The sequence below is a fragment of the Hermetia illucens genome, chromosome 7 (assembly GCF_905115235.1).
Source record: "Hermetia illucens chromosome 7, iHerIll2.2.curated.20191125, whole genome shotgun sequence".
NCBI lineage: Eukaryota > Metazoa > Arthropoda > Insecta > Diptera > Stratiomyidae > Hermetia > Hermetia illucens.
In genome coordinates, this window is record NC_051855.1 from 1,849,977 (window position 1) to 1,867,373 (window position 17,397).

Consider the following 17,397-nt stretch of genomic DNA (forward strand, 5'->3'; position numbering starts at 1 on the left):
AGCTGGTTATGTGTCACCAGCGGCTCTACAATATGTTCCATAAGTTGCAACGGGCAGAGGCACGAGATGGCTCTGAACGACGTGGGAATAGTGCATACTAACGACAACTGTACTATCCACGCAAACGGCATGGTCCTCCGATAAACAGTGTCGGAAACAAGGAGGGTAATGGAAGCCTTCACCAGAATAATTCACCCTGTGAACTTGACGAATGGTACCCGACAACGTTCAACTCCGATCTCCAAGGTTAGATCTCCGATACCTACAAAAGAACATCATCATCATCACCATTGGTGCTAACCCAATGGCAACAAATTTGGCGCTCAGTACAACGTTCATCCTACTGGGCCTGCTGGCAATTACTTGTCGAAATCGTGTCCTTACCTGCTGTCGAATCCATTCAGGTAAACCGCCAAGGTGGACGCCTGGGAATTCAAATCAATCAGAGCGGACGATGCCATTATATCATCAGTTACGTAATTTGGCCAGGACTTCAGACGAATGTACTACAGCAAACGCGCCCCCGCAGTCTGTTAAAATTTATCTTAACAGCCGACATTGCTAAGATATAGCAAATAGGATTAGCTTTAGTTTAATTAGGATATGTAATTAAAAAACTATCAATAAATTTAACCAGGAATATCACTAGTCACATAAAATATTTTAATTCATACATGAAAAAACTTTCTCATGCATGACCATAGGCAAGGTGTGCTACTAACCGGTAAATATATTAAAAAATGTGATACATCGCAAATCACAATTTACCATAACTCATTAACAATTAGTGAAACCCGATATGCATAGGTTTTATATGAAAATTTACTTCAAGTACTTGTGCGAGTTTTCTCTAGCAGAAGCACACAAGTGAAACCCGATATGCATAAGGTTTCTATGAGAAAGTTCATTCATGAAACACACCAACTGATATCAAAAAATATGTATCGACTTGAGTTAAAAGATTATTGAACTATCCCATGCACTTATTTGTAAAATATGCATATTTTAATTCCCAAACAATAATTTTAAAAGCAAAATTGAATGTATAAATACCTTGTAAAGTAGTAATAAGTTTCAGAGAGAAAATAAAGATCGATATGATCAATGTCAACGCTCACCACGTATGCTGGGGAAGTTCGAACATCAATGCAAGAGGATCAAGTAGGAACCGATTTGCAGATTCTTAATTTGGGTAATGAACCCACTTTTTTCAACGTGGTCAGGCCACCGACATCACGGTGACATCTCCTGATATCGCGGCCCTGATCGAAGAGTGAAGAGTATCAAACGATATCACACTCTCGGATCACAGACGCATTGATTTCGTAATGGGCATGAATCCACCTCCATCCACTCCATTTCGGAATCCGCGGAAGACAGATTTGGTGATGTATAAAATAGAATTGAGAATTGATCCCTGGGAAGCGCATCAAATCCATTGCTAGAATTGAGAAGACAACCCAGACGGTCATAACTAGAATGAAAGAAGCTTTCGGAAAGCTATCCACTGAAGATGCCAAAGAAGGGTAAACTACCATGGTGAAACTCGGATTTAGCAAAACAGAGGAGAACGACAAGGATGCTCCTCAATCGTGTTCTGAAGGGTGAATCAGGCGCTAGTTGCAACAGCTATAAAGAGGCACAGAAGGCTCTAAAGAAGAGCATAAGATCGGCTAAACGATCATCTTGGAGATGCGATTCTGGTTAAAGAACGTAGCCAGAAACTGGGTTATTTACGTTTATAGAACGGGAAGTACACAGAAAGTGATGAAGAAATGGCAAACTATTTGCTTGAAGTGCACTTCACAGGCAGCAACCCAAATCTAATCTCGGGGCCAACAGGGACATACAGCCCTCAACCGAGAGACTGGAATCTGCAATGCAAAGTAGTATCACTGGAGCGAGTAAAATGGGCATTTAACTCGTTCCATAGATACAAGTCTGCAGTTCCGGATGGCATCATTCCTGCACTAGTAATAGAGAGAATGGATGTCCTGGGTCTACACATTCGGAATATATATCCCGCAAGCCCAACGCACGCTTATGTTCCAATTAAATGGCGTGATGTGAAGGTGTTATTCATTCCCAAACCAGGAAAACCCACCTTAGCAGACGAAAAAAGCTTTCGACCGATCAGTCTAACGTCCTTTCTGCTAAAAGGACTAGAAAGACTAGTAGTAGTGGTAGTTCATAAGGGGTACACACATTCCTAAGTGACCACTTCACCATGGGCAACACGCCTACCAGAAAGGCAAATCCACGGAGACAGGACTCCATGAAGTTACGGCAAAAATTGAAAAGGCGATGTTCGGAAAAGAATACGCCTTAGACGCATTCATGGACATCGAATGTGCCTTCAATTATGTCTCACTCGCGGCAATTTGTGATGCGGCACGACAGCATGGAATCGAACCGCTGCTTGGATCCTTCACATGCAAGAGTGGAGAAAAATCAACATATCGGTCAGCCAGAAGTCTATTGAAGCAGGATGTCTCAGGGGCTGCCCACAGGAATGGATTCTCTCTCCACTGTTGTGGCCCTTACCGACAAGTTTGCAGACACAGTATATGACCGCTTGAATGCAACTCTGTATGAAATCCACAGCGGGTCCCTCCATCATGGACTCACTGCGAACGCTAGGAAGACTGGACTAGTTATGTTCACTAGGAACGTCAGGTGGGGCAGCTATACGCTACCCACTTTAGCAGGGGCGAAAATTCAGCTAGCACAAACAGTCAAGTACTTAGGAGTACATTTCGACTCCAAGCTAACGTGGAAGCATCGTATCCAGGCACAATATCTAAAATCTTGCAGATTGCTCTGGTGCTGTAGGAATGTGATAGGTTAGAGCTGGATATATACATCCATAATAAAACCCTTTATGATGTATGCACGCATCGTCTGGTGGCCAAGACTGAACTTTGCTAAAAGCAGGAAGCTGCTAACGCTGATTCAGAGACTTGGTTACCTAAGTATTACTGGAGCAATGAGTACTACGCCGACTGCGGCACTTGAAGCTATTCTAAATTTATCCCCCATTCACTTGGAGGTGAAACGGAAAGCAGCCAACGTCGCACATAGGCTCGTTACCATTGGGGCGTGGAAAGGCGGCCAATCACACGATCATGCGTCTATCTGGAAATTCCTTGAAAAACATCCGGTAGCACTGGTGCCGACCGCTCATATGGTTTCCTGATTCGTCTTTGAAAAGACATACTGTCGTAATCACCGAAATAGAAGAATGGTCGACAAATGGCCATGAGTCTTTTCAGATTACAGACTTAATAATTTTCACCGAGGGGTCAGTTATGGAGGATGGATCGGGCGCAGAGGTCTTCTCGGAGAATCCGATTATAGAATTGGCCCGACCCCTCGGAAAAATGAAGACCATATTCCAGACGGAGATATATGCCATTTCATTAGCAGCAGAAGAATGTCTGCGACAAAAGTGGAGGGGTCACACTATTCGAATCTGTTCCGACAGTCAGGCGGCATTATCAGCACTAAATAGCAACGACATATCAAGCCAGTTGGTGTTGAGTTGTCATCAGGTGCTGGTGAAACTTGGCTGACTGAACGAAACATTTCTGATGTGGGTGCCGGGGCACTCTAACATCTCTAGTAATGAGGAGGCTGATAGACTGGCTCACCGAGGGTCTGGATCCACAATGGTGGGGCCAGAATCAGCTCTTGGAATCCGACCATCTACTGTGAAGTCTACTCTGAAATAGCAAGAATTCACGCAACCGGGTGGAGAAATTTGGACTCTTGCCGGCAAGGGAAAATCCTTGTGAAAGAGCCTAGGGCCACTAGAGTGGCATTTTTGTTGTCCCTTAAGAAGTGGGACATGAAAACTCTAGTAGGGCTTTTAACGGGACACTGCTCCTTAAACTACCATATGGAAAAAATTGGTGTAGTGGTTTCGGCTATGTGCAGCCAATGTGAGGAGGAGGAGGAGACGGCCCTGCAGTTTTTATACAGCCGACTGGCATCCGCAGATCTCAGACGACACCTTGGCAATGTTTTCTTCAATGAAGAATCTGCACACTCTCTGCCTCTGGAGAATGTTCTCAGATTCGAATCTGGAGCGGGCCCACCTGCTGATCAAATCTCCAATATTCTTTTGGATATGTAAAACTACAGGGTGCAGCACAACTTCCTTTTTTAAAATGCGCGCCACTCAGTTAGTTGATGTCATATCGGAGCGCTAGTGGTCTCGTTCAAGAGGGGATACTGTAAAGTTTTGTCCCGACACGATTCAGTCGCCATCATGCGTTGGAATAGTGAGAAGCATGCCTTTGCCGTTGAGGTTTACTTTTCAAGCGGATGTTCGGTTATTGCAACACAGCGTGCATTTCGGAACCGCTTTAATTTAGCCCCGTTGGCTCCCGTCCCAGACCGCAAATCAATTGTTACATGGGTCACTACATTCAGACAAATTGCAAGTGCGACAAAAGGAAGAACTGGAGTCCCTCGGCCCGTTAGATCACCTGAGAACATTGAAGCAGTGAGAGCGTCAATGTTGCGATCGCCACGGCGTTCTGCGCGCAAACACGCATCTGCCCTTGGACTATCCGATCGTTCTGTGAGAAGAATTCTTCGTGATGATCTTCATTTTCATCCCTATAAGATGGCGATAGTGCAGGAGCTTTCAGAACGTGACTTCAATTCTCGGATGAACGCGTGTGAGCTTCTTCTTGATGTCGTTCCCGAGGGTGCTATTGTTTTTTTTAGCGATGAAGCCCGTTTTCATTTGTGTGGGTCTGTTAACAAACAAAACATGCGCTACTGGGCTGACACCAACCCTCGAGAATTGCATCAAAAGCCTTCGCATTTACCCAAAGTCACAGTGTGGTGTGCAATTTTATCAGTTGGAATTATTGGTCCCTGGTTTTTTGAGGAAAATGAGGTTACAGTGACAGTGAATTCGGACCGGTATGTAAACATGCTACAGAATTTTTTTTGCCCACGGCTAGAAAATTTGGATTTGGGGGACACACACACAGCACACACTTCAAGAGCATCGATGGCTGTTTTGAGGGAACACTTTCCAGAGCGCCTTATCTCAATTAGAGGCGATTTGGAATGGCCGGCACGCTCTCCCGATCTGTCCTCTTGTGATTTTTTTCTATGGGGTTTTTTGAAATCCCGTGTTTATGTGAACAGTCCAAGAACCCTACAAGATTTGAAGACCAACATTCAAGAAGAAATTGCCAACATAACACCTGCTATGCTAACAAGAGTCATGACAAACGCCAGAAATCGGTTTACGCAATGTATGGAGAATGGGGGACGTCACCTAACAGATTTGATCTTCAAAACAATGTAAATAAAAACTTTAGACATGTACCTACATTATAAAAAGTAAATAAATATTTTCCGATGCATACAATAGTTTTTATTGAATTTTGAAAAAAGGAAGTTATGCTGCCGCCGAAAAATTGTAATTGAAAGACTTACCAGATTTAAGTATGAGTGCTTAATTCTAAGCTAGTTAAGGTTTTGTGTGAAATAAAACCTTATTAGAATCGAGACGGTGTCTGTCTGTCCGTTTGTCCGTCTGTCTGTCTGTCTGTCTGTCTGTCACACACGATTTATTCGGAAACGGCTAAACCGATTGCCACGAAAATTGGTGAGAGTATGTAATCTGGTGTTCCCTTTACATGCAGTAAGTGGCGCCATCTTGTGTTACGTTTAAGGGGGGGGGGTCGCCATACATGTGAATGGAGGGTGCAAATTTTTTTTTCACAGAATGTAGCCATGTGGCTTATCAAATGAAAGGTCTCAATTAGTACTTTTCGAAACTGGTTCCATATTTTATATTGGGTGAAAGATAGGGGAGTGAGGGCTCAAAATATGACCCCCAAAAAGTGTAACAGGTCTCGTTCTCAGAACCTATCCAACCGAAAAATCTGAAAAAAATGGCTGTGGTGCATCTCTACGAAATCTAGGCCTCAAAATATATCCGGTTCCGATATCTGTACAAATAAAATTAATAATAGTATATTTCCACATTTTAGAAATTTACCCGGCAACCCCCCTTATGTTCATCCGAGAAGTACAAAATTTGGTACGCGTATAATGAAGAACATAACGCACAAGCTAGTGAAGTTTGCAGAAAAGCCAACTATTATTAACAAAGTTATAGGGGTAAAACTTTACCATTTTTTGTGAATTTCGTGCAGTCTTCAACCTGCATGACGTCATCATCACATATCAATTCGTCAATACCACAACGAAATGAGTTCTTATGAATGGGGTCGCAAAGAATTATTTTGTTTTAGTTTTTTAGTCATTTGTATATGAATATCAATTGTGTATGTAGGTGTATAGTATATGCGTGTTAATGAACTTTGCGGGTAATGCCTATTCAGATAGATATAAGAAGTAAATCGGAAATATGGGTACGATCAATTTATATACGTGCATATATGTGTACGGTATTTGGAAATAGGCAGCTTGTTTGTTTAGGGTGAGTATAATATCTATGGCTGTAATATGTACGTATGTCTCGTGGTTTGGTAAAATATGAAGGAATATGTTGGGTTTGTAGCTATTATATATACGGATAGAAAAATGTGCGTTGAAATTTCTTACATAAGATGAACACAAAACCTTTATACCCGAAGCGCGAGCTTCCGGTATTCCGACTTGTTTTTTTACATGCATTACGTATAAAGGATTATAATGAATAGAAGTTAGATTGTTTTGTTCTAGCCCTCCCCAGGAAGGCGTCAGCCCACCTGATTATTTAGGGTTCCCCCTATTATACTTGAAGCGACAGTGGGGGAACGCTTAGATTGCACTGAGTTGCCGCAAGGCCACTATGTCATCTGGTCCCCAATAAAGAGGAAAGGGAGACGGGGCCACTTGTCGCGTTGGTGCCCGAATCAGTTCAGGGCTAGTCATTGCCCGTCCATCCCGCGGCGTTAGTTTTTTCGTGATGTTTGTCCCTTGCCTTGTTAGGCCGTTTGGTAATTTAACTTCTTTGGTATAAAAAACTTCAGTGGTATCAACCTGCCTCGGAACTTCATGTCTCTAATCGAGTAGTTTACCCGGGGTGGGTTTAGTTTTTTTTACTATTGAGTATAGGCACGTAAGTAAAATCTTTGTGTCCTGACTGGAAGATAACATTCCAGAACCAAGTACCCCGGCCTCCATCTCGTCGAACTGCTAGCATTCGGGTTAGCTCCAGCACGTGTTGTCCGGTTCCATACATATGCCACGACTGGCAAACCTGTTAGGGGAGTTTGGTTAGTTGACAGCCTTTGTGACAGCCAAGTTGATGCAACGCCGTACATAATTATTATTCTTTTACCACAGTAAACATATTCCATAATTCACAAAGTAAATGCATATACTCCTTTGATTAAAGCAGATTTTAAAAGATGTATATATAATAGTATCTTAAGCAGCCAGAAGCCTCCATCATACCAAAAAAAAAGAAGATATATGAGTAAATATTTATTCATTAATCGACAAATTTCCAAAATACTGTGGAAACCATAACATATATATTGCACTTTAGTGAAATAGTCGCTTTCAAAAGCTATTACTTTGTAGAAACTAAAAGTTGTTGAAGTGTTGGATAAATTGCTCCATATCACAATTCTCTAAATACTCGGACTGCGTTTACAAGCCTAACTGTTTCGCGAAAAATCAACCTCTTAATCCCGCTCCGGCATTAAGTTAATGCGGACTTAGGACCCCACAGTTCTTAAAAAAAAATATTTTCAGCTCTGGCCAAGCTCTGGTCAATAAGGCGGTTATGCGTTCAATATATCATAATTCGTAGTCATGTTGTGTTCTGCGAATTATATAAAGGAGCACTAACTATCTGTGAACCCCTTCGGTCACGCTGCTCCCGGGCCAAAGGTGAGGCAGCATCTGACGATAAGCCTCTGCCCTGGTAATAAACCGTAAAGCTGTCATCGCCTGATAATCTCTTTATCTTTTTACATCAAGGGAAAGCATTCAATAAAGAGACGTTTCTAATAGTTTCATAGTTTTCAAAACTAACATTTTATTTCTACCATAAATTATTAACTTCGATTTCAAAGTATTTGAAAGTACGAAAGCAGATTTAGGATAGATTTGCCAATATTTGAGCGAAAACTCATTATTCACCAATCGTAAGACAAACGGTTTCGTCCAGGGCAGAGGCAACTCTTCAGACGCTGCCTCAACCTCTGCCCTGGGAGCAGCGTGACCGTGAGTGGCATCGGATGGAAAACGCTCCATTTATATGTTAAGGAAAACACGCCAAGGGTGCGAATTATATCCAGTGGAAACCGATAGTTTGAGCCTGAGCTGGCTAAAGCTAAATTAATTGTTTAGGATAAGTGAGGGATCCTAAGTCCACAACCACTTGTTGTTGGACCGGACCAAATGGAGAGCAACTTACTCCCACGTTTATTTGGTCCGCGGATCCCTCGTTTGGGGCATGGCACCCATTTGGTCCGGTCCAACAACAAGGGGTTGTGGACTTAGGATCCCTCACTTATCCTAAACAATCATTATTCACGTTCCAATAATTTGACTCCCTCCTTAACTGATGATCAACAATTACTAATGCCCATGAATTCCATGAATTACTTCAATTATATGATGCTTAAATTAATCTGTTACGAAAACAGGTATGCTTGTTATAAATTTGAACGTGAATTTAAATAATAATTAAGCTTTGTCAAAATGTTTTTTTTTTCACATTATCCTTTTCATGAAGCTTTACCGGGCATAGTCGTTTATGTTCCTTTGGTTTGGCAACATGCGGTGGAATACAAGAATACTGTCGCGGTTCGATCAACATTCGACGCGATAGCAGGCGTGTACGTTCCGTTGTTGCCGTCAATTGTGAAATATATATGAAGTCATTATGTAAACTTTCCGTGAAGCCCTTCACGTTCTTCCGTTCGTCATGCTCAGTTAATCTTTATTCTGTACATTGCTCTTGATCAACGGTGATAAATTTTATGGCCATTTTCCGTAGGATTATGAATTCTGATTACAGGCAAATTTCCTCTCCGTGGCCGAAGTTTGACGACTCAAATTTGAATTTTCAAACTCCGATTGCTGCAAAACAATTGCATCGATATAATACATATCGCAACTTTTTCGTCTTTTCCCATTGGGGCAGTGCGCCTCGCTACCTTCTAAGAAGAAGCCCAGGTTGGGGACCGCTGTAATTTGGCACTCCTTGAAAAGCTATGTATGATGAAATCTAAGATTTCAAGTGCGAGGGCTAGTGAGTCCACAATACTTCCGCTTTGTTGCCGTTGTTAGCAAAGTAGCATTTCGATGCCTTGTAGTTGTGGTCCCTGGACCAAAGAATTGTCGCCGAGGAGTATCCTTAGTCTTGAGGAGTACTTTTCGGCATTTTGTCTTTATTTAAATGCCTTGTTTCGAACTTTCGAATCCTGCTCAAGTGTGTGTGTGTGTTTCAGGTGGGGGAGAGGCAAAGCCTCTGAGCACTCAGGCCTTAGTGGTCCATTGTACTCGATTCCCCCGTCTAACTGAATATCTCGGGTTCATTTATGTATCGCAGGATTTCCGTTAGTGGATGTGATGCTATCCGCTGTAGTTGGTGCACATCAGCACCAAAAATATGATGTCTGATGCGTCCGTAAGCGGGGCACTCACATAGAAAATGTTCCGAAGATTCCACTTGCTCATTACAGGATGGACACGTATCATCTTGGATAATTCCTATTCTGTACATATGCCTATCTAGTGAATTATGGCCTGTCAGAATGCCGACAATACTTCTGCAAGTCCTCCTGCTTTTCGACAGGATAAACTTTGCAGTATGTTTGTTTGGTTCTGAGAGGAAGAGTTTGGTCTGTCTAGCAGCATTAAGGCTTCGCCACCTGTCATTATGGGAAGCTTGTTCCCAGTTTTTAAAAACAGATTAAGCCAATGCTACCGACACCCCAATTGCTGGTTCCGGTCCGGGCATGGGGAAAGCTGAAGCCTCGTTTGCTACGCATCCGAAATTTCATTTCCCTCTCCTCCATAATGACCAGGTACCCAGAGTAAATCCACCATATTGAATCTGGAAACAGAATTCAATCGGTTTCTACATTCTTGAACGATTTTTGAAATAATCAAAGTACTACTCAACGCCCTCAATGCAGCTTGACTATCGCTACAGATTGCGATGCGCCTGCCCTTCAACCGCTCGTCAATCATCCAGGTTGCAGCCTTTAGGATCGCATACACTTCAGCCTGAAAGACCGTTGTGTATTGTCCCAAAGGAAAAGCCCACTTCTCGTTTTTATTCGAGAAGTTGACTCCGGCTCCAGAACCATTTTCTGTCTTTGAGCGATCGGTGTAGAAGACGTCAGTATATCCTGACACGCATTCTTCTGGTTCGTCCCAGTTTTCTCTCCGTTTCAAGATAACATCATATCTTCTATCAAACAGATGTATAGGGATTCGAGAATCGGAAGGCATTGCGAAAATTAGATTCAGTTCTCTCAATGACTCTTCCAATGCTTTGTGCCCCCTACCCATTGTTTTTCCATAGATCTAATCGAATTAGTCTGTGAGCCGCTCTCATTGCAGTGCTCTGAATAAAAAAAATCCAAGAGCTGCAAATTAAGTAATGCATTCAGAGCTGGCACCGGTAATACCCAGACACACAGTTCTTTCCAGGCTAGTTTACAGCGAAAACTCTTCTGCTTCACCGTAACCCACCACATTACGCATGCATAAGTGAACATCGACCTAATGATAGCAACATATATCTACATTACTACCTGAGGCCTAAGTCCTCATGTCAAGGGAAAGGTCCGCCTACACAGCCAATAAGTTGTGAGAGCTCGTTTCATCTTTACCTCTACATCTTTGTTCCATAGAAGCTTCTTGTCTAGAATAACTTCCAGATATTTCACTTCTTCGGAAATTTGAAGGGTTGTACCCCTTATCTCTGCAAGGCAAAGCCCATTCAGTTTCCTCCTTTTTGTAAATAATGCCATTGTGGTTTTATTTGGCTTTACTGAAAGTCCATGCCTGAGACACCAACTGTCAATCAAATCAACGGCGCGTTGTGTATTTCTACACACGATTCCGAAATCTCGACCAACAGCTAGTATAGTCACGTCATCCGCTGAAGAGTAGACTCACCGGACTTTCCACGTTGGTAAGGGGTGCGACTTTAGCGCCTTCCCGCCAATGTGACGCTCAACCAGTCTCTCCAGAAATTTCATCGAAAATGATGTTAGGCTGATTTGTCTGAAGTTCTTTGGATTAGAATAGTCATCTTTCCCAGGATTTGGTATGAAGACTACCTTCACCTTCTGCCAAGAGGAAGGAACGTAGCCCAGAGCAAGACATCCTCGAAAAATATTTCTTAGAAGTTTCTCTAAGTGCTCTATACCCTCCTTTAGCATCGCTGGGTAGATGCCATCCATACCAGGCGCTTTGAAGTGTTCAAATGATAGTATAGCAGCTCTCGCTTTTTCATTGGTAACAACCACTCTCGCAGTGTCCCAACTCTCTTTGCAACCCCTTCATGTTGAAGGGTTTGCAGAAACCGCCAATTCTCTTCTTCCCACTTCCGAGACCTGTTCTCCCGAGTGGTGTACTTCCAAGAGAGTCTGTATAGACTCAACTCTGGAGTTCGTGAAAGTACCATCCGGTTTTCTAAGAGAGTCCAACTTGGCGGACTCATCCTTTTGAACGACTCTGCACAACCTAAAAGTCTCCGTTTCATCTTCCAGTTCCTCACAGTACGCTCTAAAAGAGTCTCGATTCGAACGAGCCTTTTATGTTCACGCTGTGAGTTCCTGAAGTTTAGCCAGTCTTCATCTTTATTGCTTTTGCAAGCACGATTTAGAAGTCGTCTAGTTGATTTCCTGCGTCTCTGCAGTTCTCGGTTTCACCATGGAACCGTTTTTCCACTTTGGCCTCGGGAAATAGGACAAGCCTCTTCAAAGCACTCTAAAAGTGTGCTATTCAGAGTTTGCAATTTATCTTCTATCACCAAAGGAGTCCTTAGTTGCCTAGGGAGCTCAACTTTGTTGCCAAGAAGTTCATTGAACTTTGTCCAAACCGTTTTCCTAGGATTCCGTCTTTGTATTACAGGCTGTTCGACAGTAATAGTTAGACTAAATTCTAAGTAACGGTGATCTGAGAGTGAGACTTCATCGAGTACTCGCCAGTTTCTAATTAACTCTAACAACTTTGTAGTGCATATTGTTACGTCAATTACTTCACTTCTTCTTGGCCCACGAACATAGGGGCACACCCTACGTGTGCGGACATCAGACCAGCTGAAGGGATAAAATCAAACAGCTTCTCTCCTCTAGGATTGCATTTACTACTGCCCCAACAAATATGCTGAGCGTTCGCATCACAACCTACTAAAAGTTCAAGGCCACTTGATTCTGCATACACTACCAGATCCCTTAGTTCTTGCGTCGGCGGAGGGCAAAAAGAATCATACGGTAAGTAGGCAGAGGCAACTATAACGTTTCTCCTCTTACCATTAACCTGGTATTGTAAGTTGACCGCAACAAGGTCCTGTGAACAGAATCGCCTCAGCATGGTTGCCTCTAACAATTTTGACATCAGAACGCAGGCCCTCGGTCTCGAAGATCTTTCATCGAAAAAGATCCTGGTCCCCTTGACTGATCCAACCAACCAACCAACCAAAACGAACCCATTGCTCTTGAACCAGAAATATATAAGGAGAGTCCTGTAACTTTGCTAGCTTTGCCGCCAGTAGATAGGAAGGACTCTTTGGCATGCTGCAGGTTGATTTGTCTAACTCTTTTGTTTGTAGCCATAAGTGCAGTCTAATACGAAAACCGCTGCTAACTGAAAAGTCTGCTGCGTTCAGGGTGGATCTCACCGGGGCTACCAGCTCCTCACCTTCCACCGAAAGTTCCGCTTTCTTTGGATATAGTCATCGATTTCTTTGGATATCGCCACAATTTGTGGTGTAGCAACGTCCATGTCCTCATTCGCAAGAAACTTCACCTTCTTCACAGTGCCTTCCGTTGTCGTCGGGAGCCCTCCCAGATTCACGGAGTCCGGGTTGCATAGATCTATTTTCACATATCGGCCTTAGACTAGTTGCGTCCACATTACCAGCTTCCCTTTCTTCTGTTTTTCCGGGTACAGGCGGAGGAGAAGGTTCTGACAAACAAGCCTGTAGTCTCTTCTCCTTTGCGGCTGAAGTTTCCCTCTGCCGAGCCTTCCTTCCCCGTACTTTGGAAGAGTTAGTGACACTGTTAAGTGTCACCGACCGATTACCCGTAGTCAGATTCCCAGTTGCTCTCATTAAAGGAGAAGCTGTACTATCGTTTTTGGTTGACCGCGTCGTAGACACCGGGTGTAGGTGTTTCATTGAAGTAGAGAGCCTGTCTTGCACAAATTTTTCCGTGGGGGAACATGCACTAGGTGAGGCCTTCAAAATCCGTGTCTCGGCCACGACCTGATTTCTCAGAGTCGCGGGTGGATTCGAACTCTGTGACTTCTTAACACTTGGAGAGTTACAATCCTTTGTTTCCATCTTCATGTGTTTTTGGACACTCTTAGTGTAGTAGTAAACAACGACAAGCTCCCCCACTACGACAAGGTGATATTCGAGAGGGGAGCTGCTCAATAGTAGTAGTCAATTGTGTGGTAGACCTACAGCGCTGCTCAATAGTAGCAGTCAAACAGCGTTACTGTGTTCTTCTCAGATACCTATCAGTCTCGAGTTGAATTGGCATCCTAGTAGAATTTAACATTTAGAATACTAGTAGTAACCTTTCCGCCAATTAGCAGATGGTATATTTGGAAAATGGTCGACCATTCGATGGTGCCCATGTCACATTATGTATATCTAACGGCAAGCTCTGTTATGGTAAATTATGGCTGACTATGAAAATTCCGTTTCATTTCTATAGCGTCTAAGTTTAACCTACATCCTTTCATAATATCTTAAACAATTTGGTTACTCCTACAGGTCAATTTTACGTACCAGTTTCTGCGTAAGAAGCTTTACACATTCTCGCAATTTCTCTACGATGAACATATCAAATCGCGACTTATGAAAGATTTAAAATATTTTCGCGGTGGCGCGAAAGATGGCAAGGATCGTTCTGCATCGCAAATGTATAACTACGAACGTGCCGATAGCTTTAACAAGGGCATACGGAAATTTGGCCTAACTCCTGATGGTCAAAGCTATTTGGATCTCTTTCGTCAATTAATTAGTCATATTGGAAATGCCATGGGTTATATACGCCTCATGCGCTCAGGAGGTATCCATGCCAGTTCGAATGTAAGTGTGTATTTGCCGAAATTAGATGACAATCTTGATTTTGCGAAAGCAACATGTGGCATTGATGCGACTATGAAAGCTGCTGAGAACCTGGAGAATAATATACAGAATTTGTCGAAATGTTTCAGTGATGAAACGGAATATTTCAAGGTAAATGATGCGAAAAATCCACAATTGGTAAAGAACTAATCCTCTTTTATGTTTCAGCTCCTAATCGAGGCGTTCACACCATTCTTTCGGGATCCGAAAAACATGCACTTACGCAATTTTTACTTGGTTGTTCCGGCCCTCACCATCAATTTCGTTGAATACATAATCAACGCGAAGGACAAAATCCATAAAAGGGATAAACAGGGTGTTCTCTTTGTAGACGATGGACTAGCTATTGGACTCGCCTATCTTTTACGACTCCTCAACCAAACCAGTGAATTCAACTCCTTGCACTGGTTTAAGTCCGTCAAAGAACATTTTATTAACGAAAAATCAAAAATTATTGCACAACGAACAAACTACATTGCTGGAGCAACTGGCGCTGGAAGCAATGCAGGCTCGCCAAATGATGATAAGCTGCAACAAACACTTACATTATCAGAAAAACGATTAAATGCGCACCAAATGGAATTCAATTTATTGTATTATAATATACAAAGCTCTAAAATATTTTTTCGTGAATAAAGAACTAGCTTTTACATTAAATTAAATTATTATGTGTTTGCATCCCATAGCTGTCTAGACCCTTGACTTTTCTTTTTAAGATTATTAGTGAAACAAGTAATAATAACAATAATCGTTGGCGCAACAATCCATATTGGATTAGGACCTTGAAGTGTGTTAGAGCATTTCATTCAAGACCGTAAAGGTACACTACAGTAGACTGTAGGAGGCAATGTGAAACGGCTAAACCGATTGTCGCAAAATTTAGTGAGAACGTATACGAAAGGGGGTGGTACATTTTTCATTCATTTATCAAACGAAAGGGCTCGAGTAGTATTTTTCGAAATTGATCTTATTTTTGATATTAGGTGAGAATATTCAAATTGTGTGCCTCAAAAAGTGAAGCAGGGCTTGTTCTCAGAACCTACCCAACCGAAAAATCTGGAAAATATCACAATAGTGCATTTATATGACCGCTTTCGATATATTATCGGTATTCGGTATATTACCATATTTTAGAAATTGACCGAAACCTAATAAACGTAAATTAAATCGTCGCTTATTACTTTGATTCGTTACGAATAAATTACAAAGTTCTTTTCAAATAAAAACTGAATTTTAAAGTTAGTTTCCCTTATTTAATAAAATGATTTCATTAATTCTTAAGCGATTTTTTAAAAATCTGGTGGATGCAAGACCTACCAAATCTCTACCGAACTAAGGAGTACGGCACCCGTGTTGAAACGCAACACCACGTCGACGCCCGAAGGTCTCTTCTCGCTTGAGCGTCACCAACAATCCCCATGAAACTCCCACTAGGGGGCCAACCGCAAACAACGGAGCTGTACTCATATACAACAGGAATTCTCCTGAAGTATATGAATCCAGGGGTTCCCATGGTACCAGTATATCTCTGGTAAGGTTTCGTGGCCGAAGCCACTTCAGATGAGTCCCCGTGCAGACTCAGGTCTCATCGGCCTAATTAAGCCTTGGAGCATTCGCTTACTGCATCACGACCGGCAAGCCAATGCGATACAGCGTTTGCCGGTGCCACCACGTGGAGGTTCTCCTCTGCCACTTGGTTTTGGTTCAGGCAACAGCGTTGCCGTCCCGTCTTCCTCCCCGCCACCTCTGAGCACCTGGGTAAGGAAGTAATCAATGCCACCGTGCAATTGGGTTCAACCACGGGTCTAATTTGTCAATGAGCCGCGCAGTCCATCTGTCCCTTGGCCCTTTCTGCCAAGAAAGTTGCAATTCGGTAAGGGTGCGTTGACGTTCTTCGCGGGCAACAACCTCTCTTAAGTTCTCGCTCTTACGGCGGTAGATAATTTTCCGCTCCTTGGCATGGAGGGCAACGGGGATCACTCTCGCCATCACCATCACAGCCGGTTCGGAGACGGTGCGATAAGCAGACGCCACTCGCAAAGCTCCACGCCTCTGCACTTGAGAAAGCGATTTACGATGCATCAGCCCATACCTCCGCACCATAGAGCAGAACCGACTGCATTGCTCCCATAAGGAGACATCTCCTAGTTGATATAGGGCCCTCGACATTCGCCATTAGCCCACTCAAAGCCGCGACTTCAGCTGCAGCCCTGTCCGCTGCTGCTTTGATTTCCTCGAAGAATCTTATCTTCGAGTTGAGCATTAAAGCAAGGTATTTAACCGCTGGTTTTGGCTTTATAGTCAACTCGTCGATCGATATGGGACGCACGGTCGGGATTCTCGTTCTGGTCAAGATGACTACTTCCGTTTTTCCCAGCGCAAGGCTTAAACCATGGGCAATCATCCATCCGCTTACCCGTCGCATCAATATGCCAAGTCTGCTTTCCGCTTGTTCAACAGTGCGCCCGGCGTCAAGTGTCGCAACGTCGTCTGCATAACCGACCAGGCGCGACTCACCGGGCATATAGAGTCTCAGCAGACTATCATAAGAAGCGTTCCAGAGGTCCGGCCCTAGAATGGATCCCTGTGCTACTTCCGACGTGATTTCCATCCTCCTTTGGCCCTCTAACGTTTCATAGAGCAGGGAGCGGTCTTTCAAATAATCCCTCAATATCCGCAAGAGATGGCTTGGCACGTGAAATGAGTTTTCTGTCCATCTGACGGAATTGAGGGCATTTCTGACATCAAGCGTTATGAGGAGCACTATCCGTTGAGATCGGCGGTTGTGTGCCTCGGCTCGATTACCCGCATCTACGACCTCCATAACAGCATCCACTGTAGATCTCCCTGTTCTGAACCCGAACTGCCTTGAGGATAAGTCCCCGGCAGCGCGGATCGCTTCAGCGAGTCAACCCCTGATGAGCTTCTCGAGCACTTTTCCGGCCGTGTCAAGCATACACAGCGGTCGGTATGCAGACGGGAGCTCCGGGTCTCCTTTACCCTTACTGATCAACGCGAGTCTGGCCACTTTCCAGTGACAAGGCGAAAATGCCCTCCTTCAAGCAGGCGTTGAACATTTCAAGAAG

General features: G+C 43.4%; 1 protein-coding gene across 1 annotated transcript in view; it reads left to right on the forward strand.

Annotated features, from left to right (window-relative positions):
• The window catches only part of LOC119660813 (WASH complex subunit 4-like), a 141,277-nt gene extending 126,304 nt beyond the window's left edge, over positions 1–14,973 (forward strand). Inside the window, exons 9-10 of the mRNA XM_038069654.1 lie at positions 13,955–14,422; positions 14,480–14,973. Of these exons, the coding sequence (XP_037925582.1) occupies positions 13,955–14,422; positions 14,480–14,947 (936 nt within the window). The 3' untranslated portion in view covers positions 14,948–14,973. The remainder of the gene's footprint in view (positions 1–13,954; positions 14,423–14,479) is intronic.
• Positions 14,974–17,397: the final 2,424 nt, after the last annotated feature.